General features: G+C 41.9%; 1 protein-coding gene across 1 annotated transcript; it reads left to right on the forward strand.

Annotated features, from left to right (window-relative positions):
- Nucleotides 1-6,314: 6,314 nt before the first annotated feature.
- col10a1a (collagen, type X, alpha 1a) lies at nucleotides 6,315-11,173 on the forward strand. Its single transcript, XM_034562589.1, has 3 exons — nucleotides 6,315-6,403; nucleotides 6,784-6,928; nucleotides 8,683-11,173. Exons 1-3 carry the CDS (start codon nucleotides 6,398-6,400, stop codon nucleotides 10,515-10,517), a joined length of 1,986 nt encoding a protein of 661 aa, XP_034418480.1. The 5' UTR covers nucleotides 6,315-6,397; the 3' UTR covers nucleotides 10,518-11,173.
- Nucleotides 11,174-12,770: the final 1,597 nt, after the last annotated feature.

Raw genomic sequence — 12,770 nt, forward strand, 5'->3', positions numbered from 1 at the left:
TGGGTCCTTTAAATATGTGCTCAATCATGACTTTTCTTTTTGAAAAAGGTTCAAATGTTTTTTTTAAATTTCACCACATCCTGCAAAACTGCTAACACAAAAGTTAATTCACTGTGATTCTGTTACATTTCTGAGTAAATGTCCACTTAACACGACAGCCAAATTTAGCCCATGCCCACTTTCTTTACACTTTAAACTTCAGATTTGTTTTGTCTAAATGTCAGGGACAGTCTCAGATGACCCGTGGTTACGTGTTTAATGCTCTATGGTTTCCCTTATGGTGGGTGTTAAAAAGAAATGCCCGGGACACCCTGTGTCAGACGGCTCTCCAGGGGCCACAATGAGTGACCTGGTGAGGCTCTGGACTAACGCGCAATGTGAGTTTTCTTACATTCAGGATCCACCTTTGGCATGTCTCGTCAAAATATCCTGCAATAGTCCGGTCCCTAAAACAAACATAACAAGTAGCCGGCCAACCAACATAGAAACCATATGGAATGAAACTTCACTTTGTGCGTTTCTCTTCCCAATTTATTCTGGGATGTTCTTGTGTGGATTACCAACAGCTTTGTAGATGTTGGGCAAAACACATGCAGACTTTGTTACATTATCGTCTCTTCACATCTGAACTCAATTGAAAAACCAACAGCATATATATGCTTTTCACCATATACTGTTGATTTTCACAGTTTTTATCCCACCAGGGAAGAGGATTCACACATGTCTGAGGACAATTATAGATTGAAATTTGAAACCACATTCCCGACCCTACCCACATCACCCCACCCACCCAATGTAGGGTTACAGGCTATGGAATTTGGGGGCATTAATAAAGAACTCTTTATGCATTATTACGTTTACTGTCAGCTGCGATCGGCTCCAGCCTCCCGCAAAAAAGCGGTTCTAACTAATGGATGGATGTTTTTATAGAGGCTAGACAGGATGATATTGTGTGTGTATATTATATAATGTGGAACGTTTCACATTTAGACTCAGTAATGGCCACTGTTTCTGACTCGGCCCACACGTTGTCCATCAGCCAGCAAAACAAACCTCTAAACCACACGGCAGCGAGACCCCGGCATTGTTATGGACGACGTACTACCTAAACCTCCCGCTAACTTCCTGTGGTCATGTCTTTATATACAAACACTACAAGCAAAGATATGTACATTCTGTGGGAAGAAACTAGCTGTTTCAGTTAAACACCTAAGACAGACACGGCTGGAACCAAATATAGTGCGCAGAAACAACGCTTGTCTCGTGTCTATGCAAGTCGTTGTGGCGCAGCGCTAACTATCTGCTTCAGAAGGTGAGGTGACATTGTGCAAAATGTCACCTCACCCACACACACACACACACACACACATATGCATACTTACTGCAGTCTGTGCTTAAGTCAATGTAATTATGAACTGACAAGTATATTTTAAATTTAAAATATAAATCCATCTCTGCTCTCATGCCGTTTACTCTGCATTAAGAGAGCGGGGCGTTTTCATCCTTGTGTCTTTCATAAAGACTTCTTCACACACACACTGAGAGTGTTTTAGTTTTTTGGGGCATTCGTTGTGAAATGGCTGACGCTGCTTGATACAGACAGTGAAACCTGTCTGTATCAGACATTTTCACAGGCTCGATGTAGCGGATTAGCCGTTATCCTTAAATACAGGACTCCACCACCTTCACTTAAGACCCGAAAATCCATTAAAGTGGTTTTATTTCACTTTGATATCTTTAAATGATCCCAAAATAAGCAGATACGTCTAGGAGTGCGTCATCTGTTTGACTGGGATGGGTTTTTTATTTTTACTTTAAAGGGATTTGGAACAAGGCAAGATGATTCAGAGAAAAGGGTAAAGTTATAATGTCATGCATAAAGAGCAAAGATTGTTTTCTTGCTGGAAGACAAAACAAGAATGAAAAGAATATCTATATCTGTCGTTTTGACCTTTTTACCTTTTGTGTACAACTGCTGGTTTGCAGTGCCTCGAAAACTATCTGGCTGAGTAGTTCAAGTGAAATTACTTTTTGGCTGCTGCAACACCGAAACTCTGATTTCTAAAGAAAGACCAAGAACATTGTAGCAGCTGAGTCAGGCCTCTCCAGGAAATAGAATTACGGCAAATGAACGATGGAAACAGAAACAATCAAATCTCACACTCGAGATAAAGGAGCACTTGACTTGGTTGACTGAAAAATACGCTTTCTGAAGTGAGTAGGAGAAATATTTCCAACTCATCAACTTAATAACATAGTAAATGTCAAGTGTTTAGTCAGTAAAACACCCTACGGTAAGATTTAAAAAAGAATTCTAGCTGTTTGTTGAACCTGAGGAAAGCATGCATGGCAACACACTGCTTCACATGTGTGCAGCTACATGCATTCACACCTTCGCAGTTGTGAAAGGACAGTTTATCCATCCCCCCATTATCCTGCATGGTATTCAGGGTTTTCAAACTGGTGACCTCCCGGATGTCAGCACTCATCTCTAAGGTTACCACCAGCGCCATTTTTCAGTTACTTTTACACTTACGGCTCCTTTTGGATCCATGTTTGTTTTCAGGACCCTGTAATTTCCCCACCAATCACTCACAAGGGCCCCCGGCAAGTCTGCCATTCATAAAGTTTAAACTAGCTCTTAGTGGTCCGTGGAGTTTATTGAAACATTAAATTTGTATCCCAGCCGTGATGGTGTATCTTTAGCCTTGCTTGACTCACGTGTTCGGCCGGTCGCCTTACATCAACCGCCAATTATGTTCTCCTCTTGGGTGCGGGTTGAGCCTCGGTCAGCATTGCGAAGAAACCAGAAACCAGCCGTGGAGCGAACAAAAACAGTCAAAATACAAAAAGCTTTCTTTCAGATATTGTTCTCATTGTAGGGTACAAGCACACACATCACTAACATTGCCAGTAACACTGTCCAGCAGTACTTTCCGGGAAAATAAGGGAAATCTCCGCAGTTTTTTTGAAAGATGCAAACGAAGGCCCCGGAAAAGAAGAAGGACCTCAGAATGCCAGATTATGTTCTCTGCAGAAGTCTCAGACAAATACTTTGTTGCCCTGTCCCCACTTACAATGCTTGTTTTTATCTTTCACTCTATTTCTGTTGAGGATGATCATAATTTGCATAATCTTATCAGGTATCAGAGGAAGTACCTCAACATTTTCTAAGCAACAATACAAGAAATGCCAAATCACAACAAAATGCAAAGAAGTATTAGCAAGTATTAACAATTTGAATCAGCAATTGAATAAGTAACTAAAGCTTTCAGATTAATGTGGTGGGGTACAGAGTACAATATTCGCCCCTGACTGGAGCGTAGAAGTATAAAGTGGCATAAAATGGAAACACTGAATGAAACACAAAATTGTACTAAAATACAGTATTTGAGTAAATATACTTAGTTAATTTCCACTACCACAAAAACAAAAACATGTCAAACTAAATCTCAAACCAGTGTGATCCTAAAACCAGAGACTGTGCAGCTCCCATGTGCTCTCAGTGTCTTTGGGTGTGGCATGTTCATACAGCCATTTTCTTGCAGTAAAAGCGTTTATGTCATATATGAGGTGGCATGAAACTGAAAGCGTATTTTACAGTGAGGGTCTCTCCACAATATAAGAGCAAAGTGACGTCCTCGCCTTCAGCTTGAAGGCTGTTAACCTAATTCCTAATGGTTATTACAATGAAGCCTGCCGACCACATCAAGCTGCTGCGTTACTGTAATGAGATGAACAGGGAGAGGGCTCTTCTGTGCACTTTCACAGCCTTCAATTTCACCACTATAAGCACAAGGACACAGAGTCCTTCACAAATGAATGCAGCGGCCTGTTTAGAAAATAAAAAAGAGGCTGTAAGGATATAAACAACATCCAAATTACACCATTAATTCAAGTCTTCCTCAAGCCAAAGTATACTCTGCCTCCAAAGCTCAGCATGAATGTGTATGCCTCTTCGTAGACATGACGATGCATGCTGTTGTTGTTTTTTCCATTTTGTCATTTTTATGCATAAAGAGATTAATTATTGTCCTCACGACAGACTAAAAATGGAGAGCTCTTCTGCAGTGGTTTAGCTATGTTTAAAAAAACATAAAATAAACTGGAATTATCTGAACCTATAAACATATAAAGTCCTCACTCCACCCTCTCTTGCTCTGTCATTTAATCTAAATCTTACTACAGCTGGTGTAGCCTGACACGAGCAAAAAGAGATTTTGAAATAATATTTTAGAACTGAAAGATATCAAATGGATAAACATTATTTTTGCTCGGCTGGGAAAGCGAGATCAAACATGTGCAATCAAGATGAAAATACCATATGTGCACATGTAATGTTATATTTCTCTATCATCGCACAGCCTCAGGCCGTCAGTCTGCACCTTTGCTTTGAGTTGTCACAGATATATAGATAGATGAATTGTTTTTTATTTGACACGAAGAGCAAACTTAAACAATGCTTGCCAAAGATGATTAAGTGCTATAAGCCAGCAAAGGTAGCACTTTGGAAAATTACAGATAATTAGGTCTAATTTACAGGGGGAAAAAAAAGTTCAAACAAGCTCCATGTGTCAGAATATTTAATTATAGCCCTGTTGAAATACGCCTATCACGTGTTTTATAGGCGCCTAGTAACACAGTGAAGGCCTCAATCAAGCATCATCATTCTGCAAACATACACATGTTGTCAGCAATACAATAATAATACAATACATGTCATTTAGCTGACGCTTTTATCCAAAGCGACTTACAATCATGTTACATTCATACACCGTAGACACATCTACAGGGAACAATTCAGGGTTAAGTGTCTTGCTCAAGGACACATTGACTAGGGCAGGGATTGAACCGCCAACCCCCTGAATGAAAGACGGACCTGCTAACCACTGACCACTGACCCACAGTCGCCCCAGCAATATGTACGTGTATACATAAGAACACAGGAAGAGCATGTACCATAAATGGTCCTATGTTCAGGGAGCTTCTGCGATGGGAAAGAGTACCCTACACATCGTTTATGGCTACTTGTGTGTTTGAGAACATGTGATTATTTGGGTGTATGCATTTCCTATGTGGCCAGGCTTAAATTGAGAAATTATAGTTGGAGGATCTCAAAGCCAGGCAAGGTGGAGGGTGAGGGAGGATAATACTGGAGGATGGCGCTGATTGAGGAAATACAACATCATGACAGAAACTGGGTGTAATTGTAGGAATAGGCCTTAAACCTCTGATGATGGACTTGCACTGATGGGACTAAAAATAACAAGAGACCACAGGGGCATGGCCCCTTTCCCTGAAGCAGCAGCAGCACCTTACACCATGGAGAGGTACCGTACAAGAGTAAAATCTGCCCTCTGGTGTCCAAACATCCGTACTGCATCTAAGGGCTGTTGCACACTGGGTTGCATTCACAAGACTGCAAAGAAACAAGGCCAAATGTCTTTTCCAGTGGCTCCTTATATACTTTTATTAGGTGTTTTGAGTGTGACAGACTTGCAAAAATACACAACTTCAGAAAAAGTGTTCATCCTGAAATAGAGATGGAAATCAAGGCCTCTTTGTCTCTATAAGCCAAGCCACAATGACAAGCTGACCAAATAATACCCAGGAAATGTACAAAACTAAATATATGAAAAACTAAATTTGGGATCAAAGCTTTAAAGCTCAGGCTAACTAAAATCTCCAGTACCTTTAATGGCACTCTGGACAATCTTTCCCCACCATCTCCCATGTTTACCTTATCGTGGCAGGCTGGAGGTGCCCAGACAGTCAGCAAAGGTAAAGGCGAGTTTCCGCCAGCTGGCTGGACAAGATGTATTTGCAGATGGGGCTGCTACTGTACATCCTCAATGCACGCTTTGTGAATCAAAGATATGTTTAAACACAGGGTCTTATAAGCATTAAATAATATAAACATGTCCTGAGCATACAACAAGTAAAATGTTGCTAGCAACTGTGAAGTGTATTAAGATGAAAAATTAAAAAAAGAAAGGTGTTATTAGATTAAGTTTATTCCTCCTACATAGCTTTTAGTTGTGTTCTTTGTTTATTTATTTGATTATGTTCGCTCTGTACATGTTTATTTTTTAGTTCAGAAGAAGACTGAAATAAGTGATAATCATGTGTCTGGATATTCAAGACATGGAGGCACCCTGATGTGACATGCCCGCTTTGGGCAGATCTGTCTGCTAATTACAGCCCAGCTCTGAGGAGGGAGGTACTTGCATGGTGGGGGCTTTTCTTTTTTTTTAATGATGCAAAGGGTAGATATAGTATAAATACCGACAGCATTGTACTGGAAAGCAGCATATCCTCACTTGTGCTCCTACCCTAAGGATATACAGCAGTACCAGGAACGTACTGGTGCTGAGGAGATTGTTTTTACCCTCTTTGGATGCTGGTATGTGTATTTTCTCTTCCTCTCAAACAACTTTATCTCTGGGGGATTTTAGTCAACATCCAGGCTTTGTCTAGGCCTTAAGTATGTTCCTATGGCAGGCTGGGGAAGGGAGGCAGATTGTGTCTGGCTTGGAGCATCCTGGTTATATTCAAAGATTCCAGAAGGATGCTCAGGCTGAAAGAAAGAAATGAATGTACACTCTGTGACTTTAACTTATTGTATCTTATTTGTTGTCCGTTAAGTTCCGGTAAAGATGCCCAGCCTGTACACTCAGCTGAGAACGTTTTAAAGCTCTGTAAAATAACTTAAAACTAGAGAGAAAGCTTGCCGACACTTTGCTGAGAATTGCTGTGCTGACTGTCTCCTTTCTCCCTTTGTAGATTTTACTGTGCAAGATGGACGTACGAGTAGCAAGCATCTTCGTCATCCTGGTGGCCTTTACAGCTGCCCATGGGGACCGGTATGTGGTGAAGAAGCTGATGAAGGCCGCCCCTCAGTACCAGCCCTACTCTGTGAAGAGCCAAGGTATGAAAACACAGACTCCTGCTCTCTATGCAATGTGTTTTTGACAACTGAACATGTTAGCATTTGACTAGTTTTTGTCTAGTTTGTCCTTGTTGCCTCTAAATTCAGAGTTCCTTCTCTAAAGACAATATTGAGAAACATTTCATAACAGTCTTACCTTACCTTTGAATCTTAGCATCTTTGTTGTAGCCAGGCAGATGTTGGCCACAGCTAGCTGCACTTTACTTTGAAAACTGAACTGCCCTTGGGCTGGAACTGCCTTGTTCTCTGATTGGCTGCAACAGTGTGCATGCTTATCCAATCACAACGTTCATTCAGATGTTTGATTTGAATAACAAGACTTATTTACTCAGTGCAGAGTTTTGAAGTTTTTTTAGTTTACTTTATTCATTCTTTTATTCAACCAATCACAATAGCAACATTTTCTAAATTAAATGGTTTTGGGAGTTTTTACATTTTGTGATCTATATCATTAACACGATAGACGCAATATCTGGTCACAGCCCTACTAAAATTATTATTATATAAAGTTATCTTCCCATCAATCCTCAATTCAGAGGAACCACTTGTGTATTCTGGAGACTACTGTTGTTTCCAATGCATGTAGTGTGTTAGATCTGACATTTCAGTTCATATCAAACACAAGTTAACTTTGCTTTTTGCACAGATCCAGATTTCTAGAATGTTCTGATATTTATTGCACTTTAAATATGATAATTATGACATGGGTGTTGGCTAAAATGCAATATAAATTATGAAATGTTGCATTTGTGTGAATCAGCATACTCTTCCTATTTTAGAAAGTAGCTGTTAGTGAATTATTTTTAGTTTGACTGTCAATTACAGTCCAGTCACCCAGCAGTGTGGTTTGTTTGGGTGTGCCTGCTTCACACAGAAGTAGAAACATCTGTTTGGCTTTATCCAAACCCGGCTACAGTTAGCATGTGACCACATTAAGGCAGCAAATAAAAAAAATATTCCTTCTAATTTGGACAAACTGTTTGACAAACAAGTCACAAACTGCCTCTTGGAGCTCTTTGACCTGCACAGTATGAAACATAGATCAAATGCATTATTCAAAACAAACTATAAGGAATCAAAAAGAAAGCAGAGAACAGTTTCTACATTTATTTTGAAGGATTTGCAAGTTTAAGACTTGAAGAAGGATTTTATAAAACTGTGTTAGTGACTCATTGCTGTTGTCTAACCTCAGGACTACAAGATTGGTTCCTGAGATTACAACTTGCTCCGCCTCCAGGAATCAAATATCATTGACTTTTGAGATGATTTAGTGATGATAATAGTCTCCATTATGGTTTTTACTTTATTATGAAATACTGAAGAGCACTGAATGAGAGCAACACGCATGAGAGCATTTGTGTTATTCATCATCCATGTTGCTGGTCAACAAGATACTATGAAAGCTCAATCAAGCTCACATACAGCTGACAGCTTAGTACATCTATGCGCTTTTACTTTGTGTCACTTGGATGGAATGAAATGAAAAGCACTGAAGATAGCAGACTTTGTATTCTAAAATAAAATGTTATGCATATCATGCACAGACTATAGGTTGGCCTTTACATTCAATTATAATGTCATAAACAAATAAATAAAAGGTTTTGGAATGTATTCTAAATGCCATCTAAAGTCCAAGCTCCCACTACTAGTTATTTATTATCATTATTTTAATTTGAGCATTTTTTGGCTTTTGTATTGGATAATACTGATGGACTCTGTTTCAATCTTCTCAGTGGTGTCAGTGGCAGGTGAGCCTGGTCCTCAAGGTGAGCCTGGCCCTGAGGGACCTGCTGGTCCTCCTGGCCCCCCAGGTGAGAGTGCTGAAGGTCTGGCTGGAGCCCCCGGAGCTCCTGGATCTCCCGGAGCTCCTGGACGCTCCATCGCTGGTAAACCTGGATCCCCAGGTGGACCTGGCAAACCTGGCAACGATGGAGCACCTGGTGAGAGGGGAGACACCGGAGCATCTGGCCTCCAGGGACCAAGGGGAGCCCCTGGATCCGCTGGAAGCCCTGGACCCTCTGGCCTCTCTTCTACTGGCAAACCTGGACCATCAGGTCTTCCTGGAGCAATGGGATCTAGAGGAGCGCCTGGTCTGAAAGGACATCCCGGTGTACCTGGTCTGCCTGGTGATAAGGGTGATAGAGGGGTGGGAATTCAAGGACCTCAGGGTGAGACAGGGCCTGAAGGAGCAATGGGCGCACCTGGACAACCAGGTGAGCCTGGAGTTGGAAAGCCAGGAAAAGCAGGTATGCCAGGAGAGTCAGGAAAGTCAGGAAGCTCAGGTAGGGATGGTGCCACAGGTCCCATGGGGCCACAGGGACCTAAGGGACACAATGGTGCCCCAGGTGTAGGTGTGACAGGCAAATCAGGTGAGAATGGTGCCCCAGGTCTGCCTGGCTCAGCTGGCCCTAAAGGCCACCAGGGACCTACTGGAGCCACTGGTGCCCCTGGAGTCCCAGGATATGGAAAGCCAGGTTCAAATGGGGAGAAGGGAGAGAGGGGAGTTACAGGTTCCACAGGTTCCACAGGTGCAAAGGGTGAGCAAGGTCCAACAGGATATACTGGTGCTACTGGTGCAACTGGCTCCACTGGTCCTGCTGGACCTCAGGGGCCATTAGGTTTCCCAGGTGATGCCGGCGTTGCTGGCGCTAAAGGTGACACAGGTGCAACTGGAGCTCAGGGATCTAAAGGAAACAAGGGAGATCAGGGAGCACAGGGTTTCGCAGGCAAGCAGGGTTATCCAGGCGCAGCTGGTCCTCCTGGACCCAGAGGTGCCTCTGGATCCACAGGTGACAAAGGTCATGGTGGTGCCCCTGGTACCCCAGGTTCCCCAGGTATTCCAGGCCCTGCTGGACCCAAAGGTCATACCGGCCGTGCAGGTGAGCCAGGTACCTCTGGTTCTGATGGTGCTCCCGGTTCCAGAGGATCTTCTGGGCCTCAAGGTCCACCTGGTGCTCCTGGCATTAAAGGACATCCAGGTCTCCCTGGTGCCTCCGGCCCTGCTGGTTTGTCTGCTAAGGGTATCACCGGACCTCAGGGTCCCCCTGGTCAGCCTGGTGAGCATGGTGCTGATGGAGCCAGTGGCCCACCTGGTGCTCCTGGTGTCCCTGGTCCTCCTGGTGAGGTTGCATATGAGAAGGGCATGGGAATGGGTGAGATTATGGTCAAGTCCCCCATGTCTGCTTTCACTGCATCCCTGATCACCCCCTACCCCGCTGATGGCACCCCCATTAAGTTTGACCAGATTGTGTACAATGCTGAGAATCACTATGACCCTGAGACCGGCATCTTCACTTGCCAAATTCCTGGAGTTTACTATTTCTCCTACAGCATCCATGTTAATGGAGCTAATGCCCTGGTGGCTTTGTACAAGAATGGCCAGCCTGTTATGTTCACTTATGATGAGTACAGCAAGGGCTTCCTGGACCAGATGTCCGGTAGCGCTGTCCTCTTGCTTGATGAGCAGGACACAGTCTATGTCCAGATCCCCGATGAAGAGGCCAATGGTGTCTTTGCCGCTGAGAACGTCCACTGCTCTTTCTCTGGGTTCCTCATTGCTTCAACGTGATACCTACGTTGATACAGTAGTCCCCAAAAAGCCAACCAACTAAATTTGCCATCTATTTCTCAAACTAAAGTAAACTCTCTGTTCATTTACCCTCAAGCAAACAGGCAGGCAGTTCACCCTTCTTTAAGGAATAGTAGCGACTTGAAAACTACAACAAATAGGTGCTTAGAAGAAGAAAAACTAATTTATGAAAACAGGTGATCAGGGATGGGGGAAGCAATCCACAAAGTTACCAGTGAGCTTTTTAAAATTGAGACAGCATGTGGAACTGAGGTGTTGTAACTGTGTTGTGACCTGACTTTTTCTTTTTCCACTCTGTTACTTTAATATCGACTTCATCTGGTGATTCTTAATTCAGTGTTTGTCTGTTTTTTTCTTTTGTTTCTTAGTTTTTTTGTTCCTGCTTGTTTTTGTTTGTGTGACCAATCATCTTATTAAAAGTACACAAATACTTTCTGTGCACCATGTTGTAACTGTTAAACTTGTATGTGACTTGATTATTGTGAAATGGTAATGGTCAAATTGACCGTTATGAGGAAACAAGTCACCAGAATACTGTCATACAAACACAAACTACCAGCAACAACGATGTATCCCTGAACATGCATTATGCCATGTAAAACATAATGACCAGAATAAAAGATGTCTAAAAAAACGTTTTGTCTCAGAAGCACTTGTTTTAAATGTAACCTAAATATGTGTGAACATTTTAATAAATATCCTATAGACAAACTACTTACATGTACATATGAAATAATACAAAAAGTATATTTCATGATCTTGATTAATTAATTACACACTGAATAATCCTCTTTAAATTAGTCTGAAAAAAAACCTGATTAATCCTCTGTAGAGGATTCCTCTGCCCCCTAATACATTGGGGTCAGAGGTCAACTCCAGAGTAATGCTCCTTTGGGCTGACACTTGGATGGATGATTTCCAGTATGGGAGCCTCAAAATGAGTCTAATATAAGTATGGCTATGCAATACAAACCTTTCTACTAGCCTTCCTTTACAGCGGTGAATTAGAGATCCATTAAGACATTATGGGGTATTTACCTGGTTTCCAAACTCATTAGTTCCAAGTTCTGCAAAATATTACATCACTGACAATATATAAAAAGTACATAAGATAGTCAAACACAGTTAATAATGGATGCTAGTTTATAAGCAACACATAGCCACATGGACTGATCACAGTATGATACAAGATATACAAACATATTAATGAGTCCCTGTCAGATGTAAAACTATGATTCTCTTTTATAAGTAAAAGTAGCAATACCCCAACAAATTATAATAGAGTATGAAAAGTAAAAGTATTGGTGCACTGATATATGCAGAAAAGCTCATGTGAAGGAGTTTTTCAGTCGTGCCAGGTGCATGATGCCGAGGTAAAGACTCTTTTAATTTCAAGGCTTCATATTTTATATGTTGATCTGTGTTCTGTTCAGAATTTACTTTACCTGTCAAATAAACATAGTGCAGTAAAAAGTACATTATTTGTAATTTAAAGTGTAGTTTAGAGTAACATACAATTGAAATATTGACTTACAGTACTGGAGTGAATGTACTTCGTTACTTACACACCACTGGTCCCTGTATAGAAGCTGAAATAGATGAGGATCATAAAGTATACATTTCTCCCCACATAATGGCTACTGGTCGTCTGCTTTGAAGCCAAAGTTTACAAAAGCTACTCTACCGTGCAAGTCTGAATATGGGTATGCTGAAAATAGTCAGCTTGTGGGATGAGGGACAGGGATGGTCCTCTGAACGGGGCAGCAGCTGTTTAATCTTCCATGGGAGAGAGAGCGAGATGGCGGTTAGGTGACAGAGAGGAAACTGGGTGATGGAAAACACTGGGGGATCGCCATCTGAGGGGACGATCTGCGGTTTGTGCATGAGGTGAGACAGGCAGGAACACAGACGGAGCGCTGCCTCCGGACGACTCCACAAGCCACACTCCCAAATTATCTGTTGCACTCAAAGGAATATATTTCACGTTGATATACTGTATGTCTTAGCAGGCCCATCTGGTTGCATATATTTGTATGTATCTACACTATGCTGTATCCTTTTGTCTAGAAAGAACCTGAAGACACTTACGGTGGAGAATGAAGTGTGTTGTGTGGCATTATGAAATACTGCATGTGAGGCCTACTGGAGGCCAAAATGAGCAGCAAATCCCATAACAACCTGACCAAGATGGACATGTAGACCAGGAAGCAGAAATAGAAATATGTGTAAAAC

This window comes from Cyclopterus lumpus, chromosome 22 (assembly GCF_009769545.1).
Source record: "Cyclopterus lumpus isolate fCycLum1 chromosome 22, fCycLum1.pri, whole genome shotgun sequence".
NCBI lineage: Eukaryota > Metazoa > Chordata > Actinopteri > Perciformes > Cyclopteridae > Cyclopterus > Cyclopterus lumpus.

Coding starts and splice junctions, on each gene's coding strand:
- col10a1a (XM_034562589.1), top strand. Junction 6,929..8,682: donor CTACTCTGTGAAGAGCCAAG/GTATGAAAACAC, acceptor CAATCTTCTCAG/TGGTGTCAGTGGCAGGTGAG.